This window comes from Phyllostomus discolor, chromosome 10, assembly GCF_004126475.2.
Source record: "Phyllostomus discolor isolate MPI-MPIP mPhyDis1 chromosome 10, mPhyDis1.pri.v3, whole genome shotgun sequence".
Classification (NCBI taxonomy): domain Eukaryota; kingdom Metazoa; phylum Chordata; class Mammalia; order Chiroptera; family Phyllostomidae; genus Phyllostomus; species Phyllostomus discolor.
The window spans coordinates 94,693,037-94,719,514 of record NC_040912.2 but is presented as its reverse complement, the minus strand read 5'-3'; the positions used below and the strand labels follow the sequence as shown (position 1 = coordinate 94,719,514).

General features: G+C 56.8%; 1 protein-coding gene across 3 annotated transcripts in view; it reads left to right on the top strand.

The window, feature by feature from the left end:
• Window positions 1-3,524: 3,524 nt before the first annotated feature.
• LMBR1 (limb development membrane protein 1) overlaps window positions 3,525-26,478 on the top strand; it is a 68,629-nt gene continuing 45,675 nt past the window's right edge. The window contains exons 1-4 of one of the 3 annotated variants that reach the window (XM_028525728.2): window positions 3,525-3,801; window positions 11,455-11,527; window positions 13,705-13,744; window positions 18,779-18,918. In XM_028525728.2, the coding sequence (XP_028381529.1) occupies window positions 3,736-3,801; window positions 11,455-11,527; window positions 13,705-13,744; window positions 18,779-18,918 (319 nt within the window). In that variant the 5' untranslated portion in view covers window positions 3,525-3,735. The remainder of the gene's footprint in view (window positions 3,802-11,454; window positions 11,528-13,704; window positions 13,745-18,778; window positions 18,919-26,478) is intronic. The other 2 variants (XM_036011072.1, XM_036011073.1) reach the window with 2 other exon arrangements.

Genomic DNA, 26,478 nt, shown 5'->3' with positions numbered 1-26,478 from the left:
ATCCATCCTTCCAACCATCCATCATCCACCATCCACCCTTCCATCCAACGATCCATCCATCCATCCATCCAACGATCCTTCTTTCCTTCCTTCCTTCCATCCATCCATCCATCATCCATCCATCCTTCCATCCATGCAACAATCCATCCATCCATCCATCCATCCTTCCAACCATCCTTCCATTCATCCATCATCCATCCATCCACCCTTCCATCCAACGATCCATCCATCCAACGGTCCTTCTTTCCTTCCTTCCATCCATCCATCCATCATCCATCCATCCTTCCATCCATGCAACAATCCATCTATCCATCCATCTTTCCAACCATCCTTCCATTCATCCATCATCCATCCATCCACCCTTCCACCCTTCCATCCAACGATCCATCCATCCATCCATCGGTCCTTCCTTCCTTCCTTCCTCCCTTCCATCCATCCATCCATCCATCCTTCCTTCCTTCCTTCCATCCATCCATTACCTATCTGTCCACACCTGTCTCTCTGTCTCCTATTAGTTGTGCTTCTCTCAAGAGCCCCGGCGGATGCATTGCTCCTGGACTTCAGGGCAGGGGTGTGTTTGTGCACAGGCTGAGGTGCACGGATGCATACAGAAGAATTTGGGGGGGAGAGGAAGAGGAGGGGTTGGGGCAGAACCTGGAACAGGGGGACCTGAGGGTTTCACTCCACGCCTCCCGGGAAGACGAAGGGTCTGGGTTTTATTGCCCGGAGGAGGCACCGGTGCTGCAAAAAGAACTAGAGTTGGCGAGTCAGATGCACCTGGGCTCAAAGGTGGGCCACACAGACCAGGTCGGGTCCTCACCTGCCCTGTCCGAGCCTTGGTGTTGTCGACCGTCCCGAGGAGCTGACGATACCTGCCTCACAGGGTGATCGCCACGGTGACATTGTGGGATGTGAGGGGGCGCCTGGGATGTAGCGGTCGATCTACAAGAGCTGGTTCCCCATGGCCCTGGCTCTCCCTCACTCACGTGGACGTGAGGTGCTGGCGTCAACTGTGAGGACAGGTGTGCTCAGTGTCCCACGAGTGGCTGGAAAGGTCACTCCTGTCGCCCTTGTGTTCTGCCCCTGCACTCCACGACAACAGCACCGAAGCGGTCGTCTCCCCACGTGTGTCTGCAGCTGCGAATGCACGAGGGAAGGAAGAGGCTGGAGCTGTCGGGAGAGGCTTTGTGGGGAAGGACGGGGTCCCTGAGTCTGACCAGCAGGGATGGGAGAGGCTGTAGGGGGGGTTGAAGGTGCCGGGCCTCCGGCCAGGAAGGCTCCGGGGTTGGAGGGGGGGCAGGCTGCAGGAAAGGGCTCTGCAGGGAAAGAAGTGGGGACAATGGCTGGAAGGGTAGTGTGACCCCAATTCCAAGGTCTGGAATGCCTCATCTAGGAGCTTGATTTTATTGCACAGTTAATGAGACGACTGCATTACGGTGCTCTGAGCAGAGGAGAAAACTGTGTTTTGGGGAGATTCACGGTTTAGAGGGATGTGGAAACAAGGGTGTTGGCTGCGGGGGCAGAGATAACAGGACCACCCACCTCCAGGTTGGTTGGGGCGAATGTACACAGCGGCAGTTGGAGGGGGCCCCGGGGCTGGGAGAGGGGACAGGCCCCGATGCACAAGCACGTCTCTGTAGTTTCCTACCTTCTAATGTCCCTTTGGCCAAAGAAAGTCCCATGTCCAGGCTCAGGTTTAAGGGTGGAGAATAGACTCCGGTTCTTGCTGGAGGGGCTGAGCCACAGGCCACGGGGTGAGGGTGGAGGGAGGGGTGAGCTCAGGACCACTGGAGGCCGGGCCCTGGGCTGAGTGGAGTAAGTGCCACAGACGGGAAGGGAGAGCCCAGGACCCAGCCTGAGGCAGGGGAGTGTCCACAGACGACCTTGTAAAAGGAAACAGAGAGGCCTAGATGGTCAGCATGTTGGGTTAGGGAGACCAGCCGTGCCGCAGGCATCCACTTTCTGGAAAAGGTGACGAGATGCCACACATCTTTTCTTTCTTTAAGATTTTATTTATTTATTTTAGAGAGGGGAAGGGAGGGAGAAAGAAAGAGGGAGAGAAACATCAGTGTGTGGTTGCCTCTTGTGCACCCCCTACTGGGGACCTGGCTCAACCCAGGCATGTGCCTTGACTGGGAATCAAACTGATGACCCTTTGGTTCACAGGCCTACACTCAATCCACTGAGCTACACCAGCCAGGGCTCATCTTAATTTTTTAACTCAAATTTTTTATTTATTTATGTTTAGAAGGAAAACCGATTATCATATTCCAGGGTATTATTTTGCATATGGTTATTGTTATTGCTTTCTAGAGTTACTTTTTAAAAAAAATTTTAAAAGATTTTATTTATTTATTTTTAGAGAGGGAAGGGAGGGAGATAGAGAGAGAGAGAAACATCAATGTGCGGTTGCTGAGGGTCATGGCCTGCAACCCAGGCATGTGCCCTGACTGGGAATTGAACCTGCGACACTTTGGTTTGCAGCCCGTGCTCAATCCACTAAGCTACACCAGCCAGGGCTTAGAGTTACTTTTTAACACATATGGAATTAGTACTACCCGTATATAATGTGCATCCTTATTTTTCCCTAAAAAATTTGGGCGAAAAGTGCATATTATACATGGCAAAACATGGGACATACCATAAAATCATTTGAAAGCAATTCGTAGATTTTCTTGCTTCCTAATGATGTTCAATTAAAGATGCAAAAAACAAAAATCATAGCCAATAGGGATTTAAATGGCTTCCTTATAGTCAAATAAGCAAAAAATAAAATGATGAATATTCCTTCTAATGCAATTTTATAGCAAAAAACAAAACAAAACGAAACAAAACAAGAACACACCAAGCCAAACAAAACCCAATAAAAGATCCTCAATGAAGAATGGGGTGAATGACTGTGTCTGGCATGTTTGTCAGCCCCCAATAAACCTGCTGTCCAGGGTCTGCCAGTGCACAGGGCTGCCCTGCGAGTTGGCAGGGGCCCCACCTTCACGGCTATCGACGCTTGCCAGGTGGGGAAGCCCCAGAACTCTGGTCGCCGGAGCCCCTTATCAGACCCGGAGAAGCCAGGTTTCCGCCCACGACTGTCCCGAAACAACCGATTTGGAACCTGTACTTACTCCGGCAGAGAGCGAGTTTCCATGGGAGAGCTCCTGCCGGCCTCTGCCCCAGGGCCCTGCAGGCTGAGTGGGGTACGGGGTACGGGGTACCGGGTGCCGTGTGCGACGCTGCCGTAAACGACCAACTATTGTGACCAGAGCGCCGACACTGGGCCGGACCGCGCATCTCCACTTGTCACCCTCACTGGAGGGGGAACAGCCTCTGCTAAGTCACCGCTATGGTCCCCTCCCGCAGCTCTCAGCGGCCGCGGTCCCCTGGGGGCGTGGCACCAGGCCCCGGGCCCGCCCCTCCCGCCCTCGCCACGCCCCTCCCGCCCTCGCCACGCCCCCACCGCCCTAGGAACGCGGACGCCGCGGCGCGCTCCTCTGACGCGCGGCGCCTTTCTGTGACGTCGGCCCCGCCCCAGCCCCGCCCCGGACTGCTGGGCGCCGGCCCTCGACTGCGAGTGGCTTCTTCCGAGGCGGCGCTGAGGCGGCGGCCGTGGTCGCGGTCGCAGTCCCCGCCCCGCCGGCTGTGGCCCGCTGTGGTCCCGGCTCAGCGCAGCGGCCGCCCAGCCCCTCGGGTCGGCGGGCGCTGGTACGGCGGGGCGCGCGGGCGCGGGCATGACGGAGGATGGAATCGCAGGACGAGGTGTCGGCGCGGGAGCAGCACTTCCACAGCCAAGTGCGGGAGTTCACGGTGAGCGGCGCCCCGCTCTCTGCCCCCCCGGCCCCCGCCTCCTGTCCCGGCCCCTCCGCCCCCACCGACTGCCGCCCGCCCCGTCGCCTCCGGCTGGCCACCTGCGCCGCTCCCCGCCCGGCTCCGCCCCCGCGCGCGCCCACCGCCCGCCCCCGGCCCTGCCGCGCGCGCGGTCCCGTCGAGTCACCTGCGGTCCCGCGCGGAGTGCCGTGGCGCCCCCCGCGCCCGCACGCCTCTGCCCTTCCGGGGTCGGGGTGGCCGGGCCTGGCGAGGAGACGGGCGCGCGTGCGGGTCCCGGCGGCGCCGGGCGCTCCGCCCCGCCTCCGCCGCTCCGCCGTCGGCCCGCCCGCAGCCCGCTGGTATTAAGGCCGAGACCACCTTCTGCCGGGGCAGGGCCGGCGATTCGCGGGCCCGCGTCCCTGCTGCTCCGAGGCAGCCTCGCGGAGGAGGCCCCTCTCCTGGCCCCGGTTTGGCCCGCGCCGCTGCCCGGGTGTCGGGCGCTGGCGTGGCCGTGGGAACCCGCCTGGAGGCTTCTCTTCACGCGGCGCCCAGCGCGCAGCGCCCCGGTGCTCGTCGGCGTCTGCCAGACGGCGGGGACGCGCCAGCTTCTCCCCGCTTCTCTCAGGCGCGGCCCCGGGGCTGGGGGGGAGAAGGTGGTCTCCCGTGGCCCGGTCGCTGCGGATGCTGATCTGGGCGCCGCGAGTCCCCGGGCCAAGTCTTGCCCCCGGAGCCGCAGTTCGAAACTGCGCGGGTGGAGACACAGTTTGATTCCAATTTGCGAACCAAACCTGCGGCGAACGAGGGGGGCGCACGACTGAGCGCGCGCCCAGCTGGAGGCCTGCGACCCGCCTCCCGCCCCAGCGACTGTTGCCCCCGACGGTGGCTCCTGCCGGGCTCCGCGGGGCCTTTGGCGAAGTCGCAGTGGTGCGCGGGGGTGCGGGCGGCGGCTCGTCCGCGCGTGCGCGCTCGTGCCTGGTTCTCACCCAGGGACGCCTGCGAAGCCCCTGCACGTGTCTGCGGTCCGAGGCCCGGCCGTGCGCGAGGCGCGGGGCCCCTCCTCGTTGCCACGCACGGTGTTTTCTGCCCTCTGCGTGCTCTCAGGTACGCGTGACACGGTTTTTATGTTTTTATGGCACGAAAGATTTTATTGAATTTCCCCGGTGATTTGCATTTTGGAGGCCTTTTCGGATGCGTTTATTAGTCATTGGGAAATCTTTTCTGAAGTGTCTGCAAGTCTTTTCCCCATTTTTAAATTAATTTACCTTTTTAATGTTGATTTGCAAAAGTTTTTTATTCACGATACGGCACATTGGTCGGAGATGTAGATGCGGCAACTCAGTGACGTCTTCTAACAAGCGGAAATTCTTAGTTTCAATACAGTTTACTGTATCAAGTGCTTTTTTACGATCGGTGCTTTTTTGTTTTATGTCCCGTTTGAGAAATCTTTGCTTAATTCAAGGTTATGAAGAGCTTCTCTTGTGCTTTTCCCTAACTGCTTAATCGATTTGCTCCATCCCATTGAGATCTGAGTTCCTTTGCAGTTTATTGCTTGTGTGTGCATTGAAGTAGGAGTCACACATGTTTCTTTTTAAAAAATATATTCTATTGGTTACACTATTACAGCTGTCCCATTTTTTCCTCCCCTTTATTCCCCTCCATCCCATACCCCCCCCCCCATCATTTCCCCACCCTAGTTCATGTCCATGGGTCGTACATGTGACTTCTTTAGCTTCTCCATTTCCCATACTGTTCTTAACCTCCCCCTGTCTGTTTTGTACCTACCATCTATGCTGCTTATTCTCTGTACCTTTTCCCCTCTCTCCTCCTCCCCCCTCCCTGCTGATAAACTTCCATGTGATCTCCATTTCTGTGGTTCTGTTCCTGTTCTAGTTGTTGGCTTAGTTTATTTTTGTTTAGGTTCAGTTGTTGATAGTTGTGAGTTCGTTGTCATTTTACTGTTTATAGTTTTGATCTTCTTTTTCTTAGATAAGTCCCTTTAACACTTCATGTAATAAAGGCTTGGTGATGATGAACTCCTTTAACTTGACCTTCTCTGAGAAGCACTTCATCTGTCCTTCCATTCTAAATGATAGCTTTGCTGGATAGAGCAATCTGGGTTGTAGGTCCTTGCCTTTCATGACTTGGAATACTTCTTTCCAGCCCCTTCTTGCCTGTAAGGTCTCTTTTGAGAAATCAGCTGACAGTCTGATGGGAACTTCTTTGTAGGTAACTGTCTCCTTTTCTCTTGCTGCTTTTAAGATCCTCTCTTTATCTTTAATCTTTGGCATTTTCATTATGATGTGTCTTGGTGTGTTCCTTTTTGGGTCCAACTTCTTTGGGACTCTCTGAGCTTCCTGGACTTATATGTCTATTTCCTTTGCCAGATTAGGGAAGTTTTCTCTCATTAGTTTTTCAAATAAGTTTTCAGTTTCTTGCTCTTCCTCTTCTCCTACTGGCACCCCTATGATTCGGATGTTGAAATATTTAAAGGTGTGTCAGAGGTTCCTAAGCTTCTCCTCATTTTTCTGAATTCTTGTTTCTTCATTCTGTTCTGGTTGAATGTTTATTTCTTCCTTCTGCTCCAAACTATTGATTTGAGTCCTGGTTTCCTTCCCGTCACTGTTGGTTCCCTGTGCATTTTCCTTTATTTCACTTGTCAAAACCTTCACTTTTTCCTCTACTTTGTGACCACACTCAACCATTTCTGTGAGCATCCTGATGACCAGTGTTTTGAACTCTGCATCTGAGAGGTTGGTCATTTAGTTGTTTTTCTGGAGTTTTGCTCTGTTCTTTCATTTGGGCTATATTTCTTTGTCGCCCAACACCTGTTACGTAGTAAGAGGCGGAGCTTTAGGTGTTCACCAGGGTGAGGCAACCCACATCACTGCCTGGTGATGCTCTATGTGGGGGAAGGGTCTGGGAGGGAACAGTGCTGCTTGCTTGGCTCTCTGTCGACTTTCAGTCACTTACTTCCCTGCTTCCCACAAGCAAACTGGGCCCTTCTGGTGCCGATTTCTGGGTGGGTGGGTGGGTTTGTTTACCTTCTAGGACCCTGTGGGTCTCTCCAATGGACTCTCCTGTGAGGCTGGGAGTTTCTCCCGCCACCTCAACCCCCACAGGTGTTTACAGTCAGAGATTTGGAGGCTTTATTTCCCTGCACTGGAACTCTGGGTTGTGTGATCTGTCTCGTTCCCCAGTAGTTCCTCCCGGTTTATCTGTGTGTGTGAGTGTGGGACCACCCTGTCCTCCAGCCGCCACCTCACCTTGAGTCCTTTCTTCCCTGCTGCCCGTCTCCACCCTCCTACTGGTCTTGATGAGTGAATGTTTATTCTTCAACTCCTTGGTTGTCAGACTTCCATACAGTTCGGTTTTCTGGCAGTTCTGGTTGCTTTTTGTTTTTAAGTTTGTCATTGTCTTTGGTTGTGCTAGGAGGCAGAGTGTGTCTGCCTACGCCACTATCTCGGCTGGCAGCCCCAGACGTGTTTCTTCATGTGGATGTGCAGTTGCTTAAGCACCATGGTGACCTTTGCCATGTCAGGTCACTGTGTGTTTGTGTCGTACTGGGCATGCCAGAGGGAGGAGTACACGGAAAGGAAGGGGAGAAGTACTGGCAGTGGTGCCGGCCAAGAATTTCCCCCAAATTAGTGCAGACGCCAAACCATGGATCCAGCAAGCTCGGAGACCACCAACAGGACAGATACCCAACTGTCTGGCCCTGGGCGGAGAAGTGGAGACTGCGGGCACGGAGAGCAGAGGCCGGAGGAGTCAGAGCGCCTTCCACGGGAGGATGGAGAGTGAGAACCAGCCCCGGCTGACCCCGAGGTGGGGGCCCCGCCCCATGCACTGCCAGGCTGTGGGTTTGGTCTCCCTGCAGGGCACTGTCCAGGTTTTGGGCTCAGCCCCAGCTGGGGTGCACTGGGAGGCAACTCATCGATGTTTCTCTCAGCCCTCCTCTTTCTCCAGAACCAGTGAGCATCGGGTGCGGGTCTGACCACGCTGGCAGGTCCAGTGCCCGTGTGACGCTGCGCAGTTACTGCAGCGCCGTGGGCCGCGCTCCCTCCCTGTGCCGGCCTCACGTCCCGGGGCTGTCCCGTGCCTGCCGGGCTGCGCTTCTCATTCCCTTCCCCTTTCACAGCCCCTGAGCCCCTCTCCCGCTGGCCACTCCTAGTTCTCTGCGAGTTCTCTGAAAGAATTACAGTGGAAGTTTTAATTACTTTAGTGGGTAGCTTGTAACGTTCAGGATCACTCGGCATCTCTGTTGTTTCCCTTCAGCCTCGGTTGCTCGGGCTCTGCAGGGGGAATGGGGCTGCCGGCTGCATCGCTGCAGACCTGTTCCTGCCCCCCCAACCTCCTAACCGCCCCCCCCCCCGTGTTGTCAGAGTGTCAGAGGTGTGTTGGGGGTAGCCGGCCTTGAGCCCCCTTTGTCCCTGCTCCTCTGTCGTTCAGTCACCCTGAATTTGCTGAAGCTCCTCGGCCCTAAATGAAAAGCTGGGATGTACCGCTTCCCTGTGACACACTAGTCTGAATTTAGGTTCACGCCTTACACCTGGAATTCAAGGTTACTAGCTTTTCACAGCGTTTTTAAAAATTCTCGTTAGGTTGCTGTGAATGGGTGGTTCCGCCCCTGCATGCCCAGGGTCCAGCAGTGCCCAGCAACAGGACTGACGGGGCGAAGCGCCGGGTGCCGTCTGACGGGACCCCATGAGGTCTCTGCTGGGGAGCTCCGTGGTCCCGCTCCTCCCTCCCTGATGGGGGGCCCTGGCTCCTCCAAGAACCACGCGGGTCCACCTCTCCGGCCGCAGGATCTCCCCCATCTGTGCACAGGGGTTTCCTGTGCGCCTCTGGGTGCGGAAGAACTGGAGGGGTCCTCACCGCCTGCTGCCCTTCCACGCGCCCTCCTGCGGCCTGTCTCTCTGCTGAGTGAGTCAAGTCAGGCTCTCCGGTAGGGGACCGGGACCACAGCCTGGCCAGGCCCCTGACTTTGCTTCCGCCGGTCACGGTGGTATGGTAGTTTTCACAGGGGTCGCTTTTTCTTCCCAGTGAGCAACGCGCTGGCGTCCGTGGTTGCCCATCTGACCCCTGCTCTGGAATGAGGCACTCTCCATCAGCCTCTTCACTCCGTGTGGCAGGTCTGGGTCCCTCAAGCTCCTTTTGTTCCTCAGCCTGCAGGCCCCCTCATTCGACGTGTCTGCAGAGCTCCCGGAGCTGCTGTTCCCGCCTCCAGACACTGACTACAGGTCCCCATCCTCCAACCCCATCTTCCGTTCTTCTACTTCCCCGGGCAAGTGCTTTGCTGCAGCCTCTCCTCTGACAGACCCTGCGCCCCCGCCCATCACCCTCCTAGTTCCGCCGTCTCCTGCTCTCTGCAGGGCTCGCTCATGGCCAGTCATTTCACTCCACTCCTGCGGGTGCCCTGAACCTGGGGTTCTCGGACAGGGGCGTGGGGATTTGTGGGTGGCCGTGGTGAAGCCGGGGCAGAGGCGGCTGCCTGTGAGGAGCCTGCAGAAGGAGAGAGGTTTCTGGCTCCGCCCTGGGATTGCGGGGGAGGGCGATGTCCAGCGGCTGGCAGCGAGGGCAGCCGGTGAGGGTCACTGGGAGAGAGGTGGGGGCGGAGGCGTGCCTGTGTGAGAGAGAGAGAGAGAGAGAGAGAGCATGTGCACGGCTTTGCTGCCACAGTGGTGCACACGTCCGTCTCCCGCGCTCCCTCCTGCCCCTGCTCCTCCTCCTCTAGCCTGTGGGGGGCGTCGTGGCCAGCCCCTCGGCGTGGGCTCGTGGGCAGTTGCGTGCTTCCGCTCGCATCCGTACTCGCATGCAGAGCACTGGACGTTTCCCCGCCTGTGGTCACTTTTCCCATCCCGAAAGCACACCAACCGTGACTCCACATTCCCCTCCCATTTCCTCTGCTTCCCGTTATCGTGAAACTCCCGGAAAGAACGGTCGGCGCACATTGTTTCCGGTTCTCCTCTCCCAGCCCCTCTGGTCCGGGTTTTGCCCCCACCCCGCCAGTACCTGCCCGTCCTGCGTCCTGCGCTCTCTCAGCCCAGGACTTCGGTGGGCTGTCCTCCTGGTCAGTGAGTCCTGCCGCGCCCCCTGCTGGCACCCCCTGTTCTTGGCGCCCAGACGCCCGCTGTGTTCGCATATTGATTATCTGTGCTCCCCCTGGGATGGCAGCTCCGGGAGGCCCGCCCCTGGTAGTGTCCTGCGGGGCTCTCGGTCCTCAGGAGACTGCTCCCCACAGGGACTTGCTGAGGGGCGACTTCCACCAGCCCGCACAGGCGCTGGTCCCCCGGTCGTCTGAGTTCTGCGACTTTGACCTCATGCGGTGCGTTGGCTGTGCCCAGGTGCTCTTCTTTGCCCGCTCTGCCAGCCCAGCGGCCCTTCCGTCCCCTCCTACACAGTGTGCCCCAGGCTCTGGTCTCCCTGGCTGGCCCCTGCCCCGCACTCCGGGGGGTTTTGGGGGGTGGTGGTGACGACATGTCCCTTCTCTTCTCTGCCAGGGCTCCCCGTGGGCTCCCAGGCCGTCCCTGGTGCCCCGACTCTGCTCCTCGGGTCGCTGACCCAGGACGATCGGGAGAACGCTGATAGGAGGCTCATGGTCTTTCTCTCCGTCTTTTAGAAAATATTTTATTTATTTTTAGGGAGTGGGGAAGGGAGGGGGAGAAACATCGATGTGAAGGAGCACTGATCGGTTGCCTCTCACATGCCCCCTACTGGGGACCTGGCCCACAACCAGGCCTGTGCCCTGACTGGGAATCGAACTGGTGACCGGCACTCCGTCCACGGAGCCACACCAGCCAGGGCTTCCTCACCGTCTTTAAGTATCGTTTCCTAGGTGATGTCACAGTGACGTTCACCACCAGGTCCACAGTCGTTCTCAGTCCTGTGCCACCGGCCCTTCCCGAGGGCTGCACACGTGGGGCGCTCCCGAGGCCCTGTCACCACCTGGACTGCTCTCGTTTGAGAGCTTTCAGGGTGCCTTCCCGTGGTCCGCGGTTCTCAGAGGCCTTCGTGTCTAGCACACCCGGTCTTCGACTGTGATCGGATTGGTTTTTTGACCCATCCTTTCTGCCTGCCATGCCCTACCCTAGATCTGATGGGAGTTAAGTGGACCTGAGTATTAACGTCTCGTGTGCAGCTTCTGTGTCCTTTGACGCATGGTGTGTTAATTGAGCAGTTGTCGTGGTACTAATTAGTGATGCCTCGTGTGTGCGCGGCCGTGCAACACACATTTCACGTGATGGAGTCCATCCTACTGACCTTCCTTCGGGGGTTGCCCCAGCGGTCCCTGGGAGTGTCGCGGGCCCTGCACGCCGCGTCTCACTCTGGGTGCGGGCGGCTGCGCCCAGCCTTTGTTCCCAGCACGGTCGGCTGGCGGTGTGCCGGCTCCGTGCGTGCACCCGACTGCGAGAACAGCCTGGTCAGGTCACGGAAGGGAAGGTCCCCATCGCACTTCTTTTCCCTGGAATGGTGTTAAAGCTGGTTCCTATAAATTATTCCATCCAAACTTCATACTAGCAAAATATTTAAAATGTTTACTCCGGAATAGATTAAGTCCTTTTTTTCTGTAGATGCTAAGGATGTATCCTCGATTATTTAAAAAAAAACATGAAAAACTGTACTGACAGCTGACGAGTCCGCTTTGTTCTGTTCCAGATATGCTTCCTCCTCTTTGCCGCCCTCTACGCCGTCTCCTACGTGGTCATCACGAGGTACAGGAGGAAGTCAGGCAAGTACAGGCGCCGCGGCGAGCCCTGGTGCTCGGGCTACACCCGGCTGTCTGGCAGCGGTGCTCGCGCTTTGCCCGGGTCTGTGGCCCAGCGCTCAGAGCGATAAAGTCACCTGCAGGGAACCCGACCGACCGCTGCAGGCTGTCTGTCCTCTCGGCCCCGGCCCCGGTCTGCCACACCCTCGGGCCCCTGGAAGCACGTGCGGGCTCCCCTGTGTCTGGGGAGCTCCTACGTTCTCGAGGCTCCTTGGCTCCTTGACACTGGCTCTGGGTCCGAGCATGCTTGCCCCGTCCCACCTTGGCTCTGACTCCCAGGCGGTCTTTCTTGTCCTGAAGTGACGCGGAAGTCAGGGTCTCCCTGATGCCAAGGCCTTTGGTGGTTCCATATGTATCTTCTTCTTTTAAGGAGCTTTGTGCTGATGGGTTGACTCACCCGTTTTAGGGCTGGGTTTAACCAGAACCCAGGCAGGCACCTCACTCACCGGCCTTCTGGTGAAGCGCAGCTCCTTGTTCTCCAGCAGTCACAGGGTTTGCTGCCTGTGCGGTGCTGCGCCCATTCCAGGTGCCGTGTGAGTGCGTGAGGACTCCAGGTGTTAAAGATTCCTAGCGTTATGTTCTCACGCTGCACTCGTCAGACTTGTGAAAGCAGTCGGGAACGCTGCTCGCTCTAGCGGTCCTGTCTGTGCTCTCATGGGGTCTGCGACCGCACGGAAGTGCCCCTTGGGTTCCGTCGTCTCTCCGCTGGGCAGACCTGAGACCCCAGGCAAAACGTCCACCAGTTTAGAAGAGCTTCCAGCAACAGGTTTCCTAGACCGTGGACGCAGAAGTGTGCGCACATATACACACACACACACACACACACACACACAGGCGGTGTGCACGAATGTTTTAGGGGGATCAGGGGAAGGTGAGCGGGCCGATGGGAGAGTCATTAGATACTTTTTAGAGGAATCCCAGGGATGGTGATGAGGACTCTGGACCCAGCTGGTGGAGTGTGGAGACGGAACTGGAAAAATAAACGTCGTTTGAGGTGTTGGTTGGACGTGGGCACAGCAGTGTAAACAGGAGTGGTGGCTGTGTTGTGTCGCGGTCCCTCTGGTCGTGAAGCTGTGGGGAGCGGCCCGTAAGCAAGAGTGTCGACCGGACTGAGAGACGGGCCCGGTCGCACTCTGGCAGTGAAGCAGGTGGGCGCTCAGAGCCGCAGGGACTCGCAGAGGGAGCCTTGGAGGACAAGCCAGTTACGTCCTGAGGAGGCGGGGGGCTGGGGGGCCGTGCAGTATTCTTTTTCTTTTTTAAAAAGATTTTACATGCTTATTTTTAGAGCGGGGGGAGGGGAGGGAGAACTACAGGGAGAGAAACATTGCTGTGAGAGAGAGGTGGTTTCTCGCACACACCCCAGCCGGGACCCGAACCCGCTACCCAGGCGTGTGCCCTGATGGGGAGTTGGATCCATGACCGTTTGCCTGGCAGAACGCCGCTCAACCAGCCGAGCCACACCGGTCAGGGCCAGCAGCCTCGTCACCGGGTCAGAGACTCTCTGGCTGGTGAGTGGGCGTGGGAGGGCCGGAGAGAACGCTGACAGCCGTGGGAGGGGGGTGGGGAGGCCGCCTGAGCACCAGCCAGCCAGACTGGACGCTCCGGTCTGTCACCAGGACAGCGGTGGCGGCGTGCTGCGGTGGCGCGCCCGGGGTGGCCCTGGCGAGGCCTTGTCACTGCCGCTGCTGACGACGAGCTCAAATCGTGGGAAAGAACACGCGTCCTAAGGGTCTGAATTCTAATTACACAGTAACCTTCTTTTTTAGGCTGTGATCCACCAGAAAACCTCATTCATTAGCGACTTCACTTACACTGTATAACAGTAAACTTGGTAGTGGTCCCAAGAGCCCTATTAGACTTGATTTTCTTAAGCACCGAATGTTTGGAACTTTTTAATTTACGTGTGGTCATTTTGTTAACAAGGATTTTTGAACGATCAGAACAGTGTCCTCTGACCAAATTCTGTCCTGTCTGATTTAACGCGGTGCACGCTTGCGTCTGTGCCGAAGTCAGCCCCGTGCTTTTCACGGTTGCTTCCAGTCAGCAGCCGCTTCGTTCAGTTTGTATTTTTGTTTTTTATAAATTAATGAAACGTTTTGTTGGAAGATAGAGTAATAGAAATACCTTGAACGCTTTTGCAGATGAACACGAGGATGAAGAGGCCATCGTCAACAGGATTTCGTAAGTATTTAAATTATTTTTTTTCCTTAATTCTGAAGTCGTGCTGTCTCCAAGCTTAGCTCCACCACCTGGGCAGAGGTGCGGGAGGAGTCCACCTGACGTGTTCCGGCGCCTCCGCTGGCACGGCCCCGCCCTCAGGAAACGCGCGTAGGCGGGAGGCGGGAGGGCCGACCGTCTCACGTGGAGACCGGCCTGTTGAAGGGCCCAAAGACTCCGTCTGTGGAAGGGGTGTCCGGGAAGTGGGCGGCCGGCAGGCCGGTGGGGAGCGCGGCCCTTGGCTGTGGGGGTCTGCTGGAGGACCCTGCGGTTCTGGAGGGGGGTGGAGGCTGTTCTGGTGAACTCCCTCCGGTGGAGTGGGTGGGAGGTGGTCCTTTTAGGGCCCCCAGGGCTCCGTGTACCCCCAGGTGCGCTGGCGCTGCGGGAGGGAAACACCTGTAGTCTTTTTGGGAGTCAGAGTGCACGGGAGCCGTGCCTTCCTTTCTGCTGGGATCGACGTGGATAAAACCAGAAACCCCACAGCTGCACCAGGACGCAGGAGAGCGCCTGCCTGTGCTCCGGGACGGGGTTCCTGACACTGCACCTCCCTTCCAGCAGCTGCACGTTCACGGGCAAGTCGGGCGGAGAGCGCAGAGCCTGTCTGCGCTGGCCTCCGGGGCAGGTGCTGACGGGGTCCCTGTTCCCAGGACACGTTTGTACCCAAGTCCTGCCATCAGCGCCTTGCCCTGCGAATCTCCCGCAGCCGCGCACGGCACCGTGGGCATGCCGGTCGCCCGACAGCGCGCCGTGGCAGCAGGGCCCGGCTCAGAGCCCCACGCCGCAGGGCGGCGCCCCAAGCCTGCGGTCGTCTGCAGACCGGCACGCGTCCTCAGGGCTCCCCGGTGCCCTGGCCCCGCAGGTGTGTCCACCCGACATGGCCAGGGTCGGGTCACACAGCTTCTGCGGAGGTGTGGGGGGAGGGGAGACTGCGTGCACACACTCACACACATGTGCGCACACCCACACGCGTTCACTGCACGGGAGCGCCACTGAGCCTCGAAGAGGAAGGCGGCCCTGCGCCTGCTGCGTGTGGACGGCCTCGGGAGCTCAGTGCCGAGTCAGACAGGCCCGTGCGTCACCGAGGTCACGCGCCTGTGACTGACTCCCTGGAGGAAGGTGCCAGGGCAGGCCGAGGCAGCAGAAGGCGCTCAGGGCCCGAGGGGAGGGAGCTCGGGGGCTTTCTCTGCGTGATGCCGTGCTCGCGCGCCCCGCACTGCGTGTGCTCCGCCACCCCTGGATGGGTCACTGCCCCTGGATCGGTGACCGCGGAGTGGTCAGTTTTGTGAGAATCTCACCTCAGTTAAAAGATGCTTCAGTTAATGAATGGCTTGAATCGGACTGATTTGGTTTATAACTGGAAAATGAACACGGTGGGTGCCGGGAGCCCTCCCTCCGGGTTTAGAGCCCGGGCCTGGAACCCGGGGAACTCAGCCTGCAGGGGGAGGGATCTCAGGCGGCGTCCCAGTGCCGGGACGTTGGTGAGCGTTCCCGAGGGGGCCCTCCTGTCCCTGTCACGGTTGCTGCTCCTGTGAAAGCCCAGAGCCCGCCCGCTTCCACTCGTCAGGGGCCGCAGCTGCTCACGGGCGACCCCGGGGCCAGCGGGGGATCCTCCCCAGGGATACCCCCTGGGTGGGGGGCGGCAGGGCCGGTGCGGGCCGCTCCTCTCCGCTGGGTCTCTGGCCCTCGTGGTGGTGCATTTGCTGAAGTGCACTTGCAGACCGATGGTTTATAAATAGACGGGGCGCGTGGCTCCTGCGGGGTGTTTTAGGACAACCTGCGGTTTCCGCCTCCGTCTGCCTCAGCCAGGCGGCCGTCCTCCCAGGGCCCCGTCCTGACGGGGGGTGGGGGGGGTGGGTGTGCGCGGACTGCAAGGTCAGGAGGGAGCATCAAGGGGACGGCCCTGTGCCCCCGCCCCGTGTACCCCCCTGGGCCCTTGCCCTGGCTCTTGCTGTCTCCCTCGGGCTTCTGTCCGTTCTGCAACGAGAGGAGAGGGCACTGAGCCTGGGTTCAGGTTCTGACCCTGGGATGACCTTGAGTCCAGGGGAGATAGGAGCTGAGCTGCGCATTCTCCGTGGGGGAGCCCGGCCCACTGCCTGCGTGGGTGGTCACGGCGTTGTGTGGGAGATGCCGCACGGGCAGGCAGCGAGGGGCGGTGAGGCTGCGCAGGGTGTGACCTCAGGCGTCCCTGCTCCCCGACCCTCTCCCTCGTCATCCTCCCCCACGGAAGGGCTTTGTGTGGGCACAGCAGAGGGGGAAGCAGAACCTGCGGCCTGAATGGACCAGGAGAAGGTGTGTGTGCCGAGAGAGGTCAGAGAGCTCTGAAACGCAGGGTCCTCCAGCACCGTCCGGCGCCCCAGCGCGCAGGAGGCCCTTCCTCAGGCCCCCAAGTCACTGCGGAGCCCACCTGCCATCTCTCCTGGGCTCCGGGAGCCTGCCTTCTGCCGTTGGTCTGGGTCTGCCTCCCCACACCCCGAATTCACGCCCTCTGCCCTCCCCACCAAAGTGGCCTCTTTGGGCAGCCGTGTGGCCCTGGCTGGGGCTCGCGTCAGAGCAGTCGTTGTGGAGATTCGGCGCCTGCCTGGGGAGGCTGCCGGGGAGGGCTGGGGAGCCCAGGCCGGTGAAGGGAGTCTCATGCGGGGGTCAGGCCTGGCATGGGGCACCTGCTGTCGCTCTCAGGATTTGAGGGGAGGGAAGGAAGTCCCCCTGCAGAGAGGGTCCGACACGGGTGTCATCCTGAGGTGGAGGAGGGACGCCTGTAGGGTGTGGGGCAGTGCTCTGTCACAGGGAGGCAGAGCCCACACAGGGTGGCTGGGCATCTGTGCAGGTGGCCTGGCCTGGGCCGGGGCTCAGGTGGGGCAGGACACCCCCAGTGGGTGGTCACCTGAGCAGCAGGGCATCTCTGCGCAGGGTGGGGTGTCAGTGTGACGGGAGCTGTGGGTTGGTCCATGGGAGCTGACGGAGCCGGGGGAGGGAGCCTGGGTTGTCCCTGTGGGGCTGGAGGTGCTGCTGTGGTCCTGTGGTCTCTGCCCAGGGTTACCGAGCCAACTGCAGACGGCATTGTGGGTGTGCGCGTGTACGAGGGGCCCCTGAACACTGGAGTTACCTTCCAGAGGGTGAGCCCTTGGAGGACAGGCTTCCCCCACGGGTGAGTGTCCTAGGAGCCCGTCTGCATCCGTGTGCCAGCTGGCGTTGTTGTGAGAGGCTGCGTTTGGCTTCAGTGATTTTTTTTATTTTTGAAGACTCTTTCACTGTGTTCACCCATTGCATGATGGGTGACCGACGAGCGTACCCGCCCGCACCGCGCTGAGTGCTCAGCAGTTTGGGACCAAAGACGGCAGGACGCCCCCGTTTCCCGGATGAGAAAAGTCCTCCAAGGGAAGCGTTTTGCTGATGTGGAAGAGGCGAAACAAAGAAGGCAGAAACACTAACAGGCATTAGAATCGACAAGTTCAAAAACTGTTGGGAGCAGTGGGGACAACATTTCAGTGGGCGTATTGCATCCAACGGAGAGCCCTTTGAGGGTGACTGGCGCTTACACGTGTCAGAATAAATGTACGTTCTCTAACTAAATCCCGGGCTCTCTGGGCCCCGGGTGCTCACATAGTGCACATGCATGTCCTGGGGGCCCGTCACCGAGCGCCTGCAGCGTGACGCCCGGAGCAGGGAGTGCGGGCGGCACCCAGGCCTCTGCCTTGGCGCACCGCCATCCACTCGGAGGGCCAGGGCTCCAGGGAAGCGGGGCGCAGGGCGTGGGGCCGGCCCACCGCATAGGCCTTGTCGTGCCCCGACGTGAGGAGGTGCTCGGAGAGCAGTGGGGCCGTGCCAGGCAGACTCCGGGGCTTTCCCGCCACGTCAGGGCCGTCTGAGCACCCGAGTGGCGGTGGTCACGGGTCCTGCGCGGCCAGTGGGAGAGTCCGAGCCCGTGCTGGTGGCCGCCACCGAGTGAGCAGTCGTCGGACGGGGAGCAGGTGGCTCTCCTGGTTCCAAGCTTGGCGTCCAGGCGGTACCTGCAGATGAAGGGCAGAGGCCCCGCAGACGCCACCTTGAGCAGGGGCCAGCACGCGGCCCGTGTGGGGCAGGCGGGCTCAAGGCAGTGAGACTGCCGCAGTCCCGACCCTGCCGTCGGCTCCGGAGGTCTTGCCGAAACAGCCGCATGACGGTCACGGTGGCCACACGGTCAGGAGTTTGGGTCGCCTGTGGCTTCATGTACCTGGTTTGCGCTCCCACACGTGTGGCTCTGTGGGTTGCAGGCCCAGTTTGGACTTGGAGACGGGGTTGACCCTCACCGCCCGGTCTGTGGTCCGAGTGTCGTGGACGCCGGGGCCAGGGCGGGGACACCGAGGGACGCATGGCAGGGCAAGCGGTGTGGGGGCCCAGGGAGGGAGCTGGCTGGGGCCCAGGGCGGAGGTGATGCACCCACAGAGTGTGGGGGGCAGCGGGGCCGCAGTGCAGCACCTGGCGTGGGGCTGTGGGCTTGACTTTAGTCCGGGCGTTGGGAGGCGGGGTGGACGCCTGTGGGACACGTGCTTCCTCCTTGGGGGCACGAGACTCCTGCCAGGCCCCTGGCCGGCCACTGGGGGCAGTGGCTGTGGACCTGGACGAGGACTCGTGCTCCGGCTCCACAGAAAGTGCGTCGGGGCAGCAGAGCCTCACAGGGCGCGTCCTGCGTCTGGTTGGGACGGTGTTTTAGGCAAGTGTCACACGGTGTCCACATCAAGTGTACCAGTGATTGACCGGCAGGTTTCGGGCCGAATTGGCTTTGAAGCAGGGAACACTTCTGCGGGTGGCCACAAGGTGGCGTTGGCCGCACAGTTGCTCAGTTCCATGTGCATATTGCAAGTTTAGTGTGACCTTTCCTCCTTGTATGTTCTTACGTGTTCACGGTCTCCCTGCATTTATGTAGTGGAATGGATGTGAAAGTCCGTGCCCTCGTTCGTGTGGAGCCCCGTGCCCACTCCCGGCCTCCCCGGCGGCTGCTGACACTCCTCTCCCTTCCAGGCTGTTCCTGAGCACGTTCACGCTGGCCGTCTCCGCCGGGGCCGTGCTGCTGCTGCCCTTCTCCATCGTCAGCAACGAGGTGCTTCTCTCCTTCCCGCACAGCTACTACATCCAGTGGCTCAACGGCTCCCTGATCCACGGTCAGTGCGCCGCCTCACCGGGCCCCGGGCCCCGCCCTAGCTTCTCAGGGTGCTGCGTTGGTGGGGTTTCCTTTCCCTGTCTGTGCCACGCACGTTAGAGAGTCGGTAGGGCAGTGAGAAGCTCTTCAGTCCCGCAAACTGAGAGACAGCGAGACGCCTGCATGCGGGCTTCCTCCGGGGGGTGACCGCTGTGGGACCAGGCGAGCGCGGCAGCCGCCCAGCCGGGCCCAGCCGGGCCCAGCCCAGCCAGTGTGCCGAGCACCAGGGGACCACGCGTCTCAGGACAGGTTAAAACTGTGGCCCTAGAGTCAGGAAACAGTTCCTCAGTTGTCGAGCTGTCCCCCCCGGGGGGCAATTTTTGTTTGAGGTTTTGGACCTCGTGAAAGAAACAGTAGAAAGTCCACCTTCATTTTAGCCATCATCAAGTTCTACAGAAGATTTTTAAAAACCACACTTTTAGATACTATTTATATTTATGTATGAAGACTAAAAGTCAGCCAGTAGTGAATTTTAGTGTCCAGTTGTTAGTTAAATGCCACTAACGATTGCTAGTTAATTGGTCTAAGTAGTTCAATCATTTATCATAATGCACGTCACTATAGTTATGTATAATAACAATTTTCAGCCAGCATGCTGCAAGAATGTTCACCACGTGCAGTGACACCTGCTTAGTCAGGGGCACGGGCCTCTCTTCCTTTGTTGTCAAATCAGAAAACGACAACAGGCAGCACAACAATGGCCATTTGGTGTGAATGATTCAAAATTATACCTATTTTTTGTCAAATCAGCAAAAAGTATATTTTTCAGTGTGTTGCAGAATTTTAATAGTTTACACGAGCTGTGAGATCAAAAGGTTGAAAATTGCTGGTTTATAATAACTCAAATAAAAGACAATGGTTAAGTGTGCAGAGTGAGAAATTTGCTTGGCTATATTCTGGTGGAGTCAGGCGGTGGGGCGCTTTTTCGGCCATGACGGATGCTGGTGTCGAGGAGTGATGGTTGATTCGGAAAGAGGGAGAAAGGGCTCTTCTTCTCTGGGTGGTAGGGCAATGTGACATAGAGTTTTATTCTAGTACTTGCACTGTGTAACATTTCTCTGCAGTGGGCGTGTGCTGCTTTTTTGTTAAAAGAAAAAATATCAAGGTAAAAATTACACAACTCATTGTGAAAATTGTTCTTTCTTCTGTCTTCTAAATAAATAAGCAGATGCTATTCCAGTTCTGAAGTTCTCACAACGCCGATGAATCAAAGTAAACTCGTCTTCTAAGGCTTATGCTTTCTTGGTAGAATTTTAAAAAATTACATTAGTCATTTTTTGACAATTAGATTAGAACCTCAGTTCCACTGGAAGACTGGCTTTAACTGAATGTTGCCGTTTTGGAAGTCAGGGAGTGCGGCTGAGCTCGGATGAACCTTCTCGTGTGGAGTCATGGACTTTTCTGTCTGGGAGGGACAGCGGCGGTCACCCGCAGCTCGGGGCTGTCTGCGGTGCTGTGCAGCACCTTGTGACCCCAGCAGAGGGAGCTACAGGTCCGCGCATCCTGTGGCCGCCCTCTGTCTGGCGGCGTTTGGTTTCCCACTAAGTACTGGGGGTCATTAAACTACCTTTGTTTGAATTCAGATACTCCTTTCAGCAGTAGGCACTGGCTCTTTCAGAAAGACTGTCACCAACGCTGACTTAGACAAGCTACAAGGGTTCTGGGTTTTTAAGGTTCTACTGTATTGGAGCATGTAACTAACTTTCTGAAGTGAAGAAATTTGACTAATGTTTTCTTTTATTTACAAGTTGATGTGTAAGAAAATAAAGGTAGTGGTAGTATTTTATGTGTTTTAGCACTAATTTTTAATTTAGAAATGTTTTATCAAAACTATAGAAATATTCTTAGGGATATTTATGTGTGTATGTCTGGTGTATGTTTGCAAGATGCTGGGAACTTGCTAAGTTTTGGACAGTTGCTAAGGTTATAATTACTGCTTAGGAATGTGTGTTAGATCTGTTATTTTTCTGAATATTAGATATTCTCACAGTAACCTTATATGTTGCAAACTCGGTAATTAAATTAGCATAAGCTAAGTCTAAAACTTTCACATTTACTTATCATGGTTAGAAAGCTCAATTTTTTGTATTTAACTACTTGGACTTGGAAGAAAGCCGGTTATTCACGTGGATCGTACAGGAGAGAAAACCACCAACTCTCAAATTCTTTCTGTGACGTGACAATAGACACAGCCGTGGGCCGCTTCACGGCGGGAGCCGTGGTGGCAGATGCGTTGTCAGGCAGTTTCGCGTCGTGCGGACAGCACAGGGAGCACTCACACACGCCTAGGTGGCCGGCCCACTGCACGCTAGGCCACGCGGTGCAGCCTATCCCGCGGGCCGTCGGTGGGCCGTCGGTGGGCCGTCGGTGGCCCGGCGAGCGAGTGCACGAGACAGCGTGGGATCGGATGTGGCGCGAGAGCGCACGTTGCGGTGGGGAGACTGATCCATAAACCGGGCGCGCGCGGCCGCTCTAGGCCTGTGCGTGCGGTCGAAGGAGCGCCCCCTAGAGAGCAGTACGAGTGCAGCGAGCACCGGACACAGCACCGCAGTCGTGTGTTACAACTTACCAGTGCTGCGTGCTGTGGGCCACTGGGTTGCCCTCCTGTTACACGAGGGGCCGCGCCGTGGGTCTGTGTGCGCCGCATCCCCGCAAACACGGGAGCAGGGGCCGCGCTGTGACGTTTGGCTGCGAGAAGCTCACGCCAGGGGAGAGGGATCCCTCAGCCCCATTGTCGCATGTGCCACGGTCCTAGACCGGTGCGTGTGGTGGCCGTGTGCCTCCGCAGCGGGGTCCGGATCACACCGCGCCTGTCCCGCCATCGGGGCGGTCAGGGCTCCCCCAGGAACGTGGAGTCCCCCGGAGTCCCCCGGAAACGGGCAGTTGGGGGAAGTCACACTTTAAATGTTACACAATACGTGCATTTGAAGTTCCACACGCAGAAGAAGGCGTCCAGTTTCCCGACCACCTGAAGGAGCTGCTGGTGTTGGGAACCTGCGCGGCCATCCCGCCGGTTTTCCTCGCCGGTTCTGCAGGCACTGCGGCCGCTCCCAGCTGCCGGGGCAGATTTCCTCCTCTGGCTGTTCACGGCTGTCTTGTTTTCAGTGTGTGGGTTAGTCAGGGGTCGGTCTTTTTACTGACGTGTGAGCTTTTGCCCAGGGCAGGGTTTTATGTCTTTTTTAATAAGTTTGTGTTTTTTATCTCATTTTATTTTACTTACTTATTTTCAGAGACGGGGAAGGAGGGAGAAAGGGGGGGAGAAACATCAATGTGTGGTTGCCCCTTGTGCGCCCCTTAGTGGGGGGCCTGGCCCACAACCCAGGCTGGTGCCCTGACTGGAACTTGAACCAGCAGCCTTTCCCTTTGCAGGATGGTGCTCCAGCCACTGCGCTACACTAGTCAGGGCGATGAGAATAATTCTGTTAAGGAAAGGGTTGAGCGCCAAACTCAGCCGTAACTTACACCACTTTCTTGTCTTTATCTGGTCTGAGTGCTGGTGTGCGTTAGAGTTTCTCGTGTTCTGGCTACCCGCGGCGTGTGCAGATGGTGGGGAGGGGCACGGACGTCTGTTTGACATGGGGGTGTGTTGCTTCTCCTCTGCTCTTCCCGAGAGCCCTGGGAGGCCGGGGAGGAAGCGCCTGTGTCACACGGGAGGAAACAGAACGTGAGGGTCGACGCCCCCTTCCAGGTCACAGAGCCGGGACGCAAGCCCAGGCTGCCAGACGTGAAGGGCCACGCCCCCAGCCCCTGCCGTCGAGGCTCCAGAGGCCACTTCAGTCACGGAAGTGGGGGTCCCTTGTTCTGTCAGAGGATGGGACAGAGCAGGGGCATGTTACTGAGGCTGGCTGTGTGCAGAAGGCTCGGGTGTACGTGTGCGCACCCACGCAAACACATCGGAAACACGGCAGTGGAGAAGGTGTGTGAGAGAGACGCCCAGAGGGAAAGTGACAGGGGACTGACGAGGGCATCCGGATATAACGCTCCTGGAGGAGGGAGGGGTAGGAGAAACATCTGACAGATTCGTGCCAGGAAGACGTCAACCTCAGGTGAAACCTGTAAACCCACTGACCCAAGAGGCTCAAGCAGCCCGCTGTGCGAGAAACTCTGCCAGGACGGCAGCGTCAGGTTGGACCAGAACAGAGACAAGAGGAACCTTAAAAGCATTCAGAGAAAAAGACATACAAGGACAGAGTAGCAAAGGATAAGGATTGGCTTATTTCTTGTGGGAAGGAATTGCCAGCCAGGGTGACAATGACCTGCCAACCTAAATCCAAGAAACGTTTCCAAGACAAAGGCAAAGGACAGACAGTGTCAGATAAGCAGAAGACCAAAAATCCTTCCCGGCAGAACTGTTGGAGTGTGGATCTCCTGTACAAGTGCAGTTCGTGGGTAAACGTCACAGAGTTCCTTTATTGTGTGTCGTATTAAAAGATGATTGGTTATTCCAAAAATGAAATGGCAGCAGTTCATTGTGAGCTTTATAACATGTACAGGTGAAATGTGTAAGCACAGAAGGGGCAGATAGAACAGGGGGTGCACGGAGGAAAGAGCCCGTGCGGAGACTTACCCTGACCGGGTCCGGAAGGCCCCAGTGGCCTGAACACCCGGCTCAAGGGCAGAGGCGGCCGGGAGGACGAGGGAGGGAGACCCAGATCTGTGCTGCCTGCGAGAAACCCGCGGCGGCTCCGCGGGCACGAGGAGGTCAACCGGTAGTCGGAGAGGAAAGGCGTGCCCTGCTCGTTCCAGTGGAAAGGACGCTGCCCGAGGTGCGTGGGCATCAGCAAAGGTGGGAATGGAGAAGATCGGTTTTGTAGTGGGGAGGGATTCACTCATCAGAAGAGCATGATAATAAACGCCTGTTAGATCCATGAAGCAAAACCTTACAGAAGTGGAGGGATTAATAGTCAAAGTCACAGTCATGTTCAGATATATCTATATCCCCTTCAATAATTGACAGAACACGGAGGAAGGAGACACAGAATATGGAAGAGTTGAATGACACTCTTTTTTTTTTTAAGATTTTATTATTTATTTTTAGAGAGGGAAGGGAGGGAGGGAGAGGGGGAGAGGGGAGAGGGAGAAACATCAATGTGCGGTTGCTGGGGGTTATGGCCTGCAACCCAGGAATGTACCCTGGCTGGGAATTGAACCTGCGACACTTTGGTTCCCAGCCCGCGCTCAATCCACTGAGCTACGCCAGCCAGGGAAGTGAAATGACACTCTTAAACAACTTGGCCTAATTTGCATTTATTAGAACACCACTTTTTCAAGTGCGCTGAGAACAGTTATTAAGAGACCCATATCCAATGCCATAAATAAGTCCCTGCACTTGTGGAAGATTTAGTCATCAAGGTATGTTCTCTGACAGTGGTGAAATTAAACAGGAAATCAGTGACAGAAGCTCGTTTGGAAAACTCACTCTGGTGTTTGGTAGCTAAATAACATACTTCACAATAATGCATAGGTACAGAAGTCAAAAGAGGTTTGCAAAGTGCTTTTAAACTGAATAAAAATGGAAAAAAATACTTCAAAATGTTTGTAGCACTAAAAGCATGTTTTAGGGAAAAAATGTCAAATTAATTCCTACAGTTTCCACCTTAAGAAACTAGAAGGAGAGCAAATAAATCCCAAAGTAAGAAGACAGGAAATAAAAGATGAGAGGGGAACCAGTGACATAGGTAACTGAGAAAGTGTAGGAAATCAGTGAGATCAATATCATTGATAAGCACAATAATAAAAGAAGACGCCAGTTACCCGTATGAGGAATGAGAAAGGTGACATCGCCACAGTCTCCACCATTGAAGGGATAATTAGTGCGTATATGAACAGCGTTATCTGAACAAATTCAACAGTTTTTTGAGAACGGAAACAATTCCCTGACCGGCACGAATTCCGGGACCCCTTGTGGGACAATGTGGGACATTCCAGACATTGTGGAAATGCTGTAAACGTTCTTACAAATAAGACTGTAGGCTAGGGGGGCTTCGCTGTCAGCCCCACCAAATATTTAAGAAATAGCACCAGTTCTACACAGACCTTTCAGAAAGTTGGAAGTGAGGGAGCATGCCCTAACCTCGCTGAGCCAGCATTGCCCTGGCACCAAAACCAGACAGCCATCACAGAGAACCGCAGGCCGGTATCCGTCCAGAACAGAGAGCATGCGTTCTGAGCAGCATTGCAGCCACGCGAGTGTAGCGGCGTTGAAAAGGGTGGTGCGCCAGGACTGGCGGGAGAAACCAGTGCCTGCAGTTTATCCCGTTCGCATGCTGCAAGAGCCGGGGTCGCCGCCACACATGCAGGAAGAGCCCCCGACATACGGCAGCGTTCTTTCCCGATAAGCATCTCTCAGCGAACTAGGCACGGAAGGGAATTTCCCCTCCTGATGAGGAGTGTCCACACGAGAGCCCTGCAGGCAACCTCGTACTTCGTGGAGAAAGACGGAACACGCTCCCCCGGGCTCGGAGCAGGGCGCGCACCCCCTCCCACCACTTGCGTGCAGCCCCATGCTTGGTGAGTTTTAACAGGTGACTCTCTGTTCATAGGTGATCTGGTGGTCTAGGTAGAGGCTCTGATGGGATTTCCCATAAAAAAGCTGTTAGAACCAGTAAGTGAATTTTTCAAGGTTTCAGGATATGAGATCAATATACAGAACTCAAATGCATTTCTGTATGGCAGCAATAAAAAATTGGAAATTGACTCAAGAACCCAATGCCAGTGAAGTACAGTGGCATCACAAGTATGAAACCCTTAGGGGTGTGTGTGCCCTCACACTGTGGAGCCCCGTGGGGAAAAGCTAGAGTCCCGCAGCACGCCGAGAGGCAGCCCGTGCTCACGGCAGAGGACAGTACTGTTCAGATGTCACCTCTCCCCACATCGATCCTGTGGATTCAGCACAGTCCTATTCCCAGCCCCAGCCGACCTTTTTGGTAGGAACTGGCTCACCTGATCTCAGATTCAGATGGGAATTCTAAGAACTTAGAAATGACAAAACAACTTTTGAAAGAAAACAGAACTGGAGCCCTTAGTATTTGACTCAAAGACTGTTTAAGGCTGTAGTAATTGAGACCATGTGGCATCAGTGTGAAGATAGGCAAATACATCAACTCACCACAGCAGAGTCCAGGAACACGAGGTCTGTCTGGAAAAAGTCCAGCCTTTGTTAATATAACGAGAATAGTTTGTGCGACATCGATGTAACCTGGCAGCCAAGGAGAGTGGACTGGAATGCGCATATGCGAACAAAGATGACTTCCCTGGACTGGTCAGTGGGGGCCATAGACGCCCGTGAGTGAGCATGTGTATTGTGTGGCCGCTGCATTCAAAGGACTGAGTGATGCCCTGGCCGGTGTGGCTCAGTGGACTGAGTGCCAGCCTGTGAACCAAAGGGTCGCCAGTTCGATTCCCAGTCAGGGTACATGCCTGGGTTGTGGGCCAGGTACCCAATAGGGGGCGCTCGAGGGCTAACCACACATGGATGTTCTCTCCCACTCTCTCTCCCTTCCCCTCTGCCTAAAAATAAATA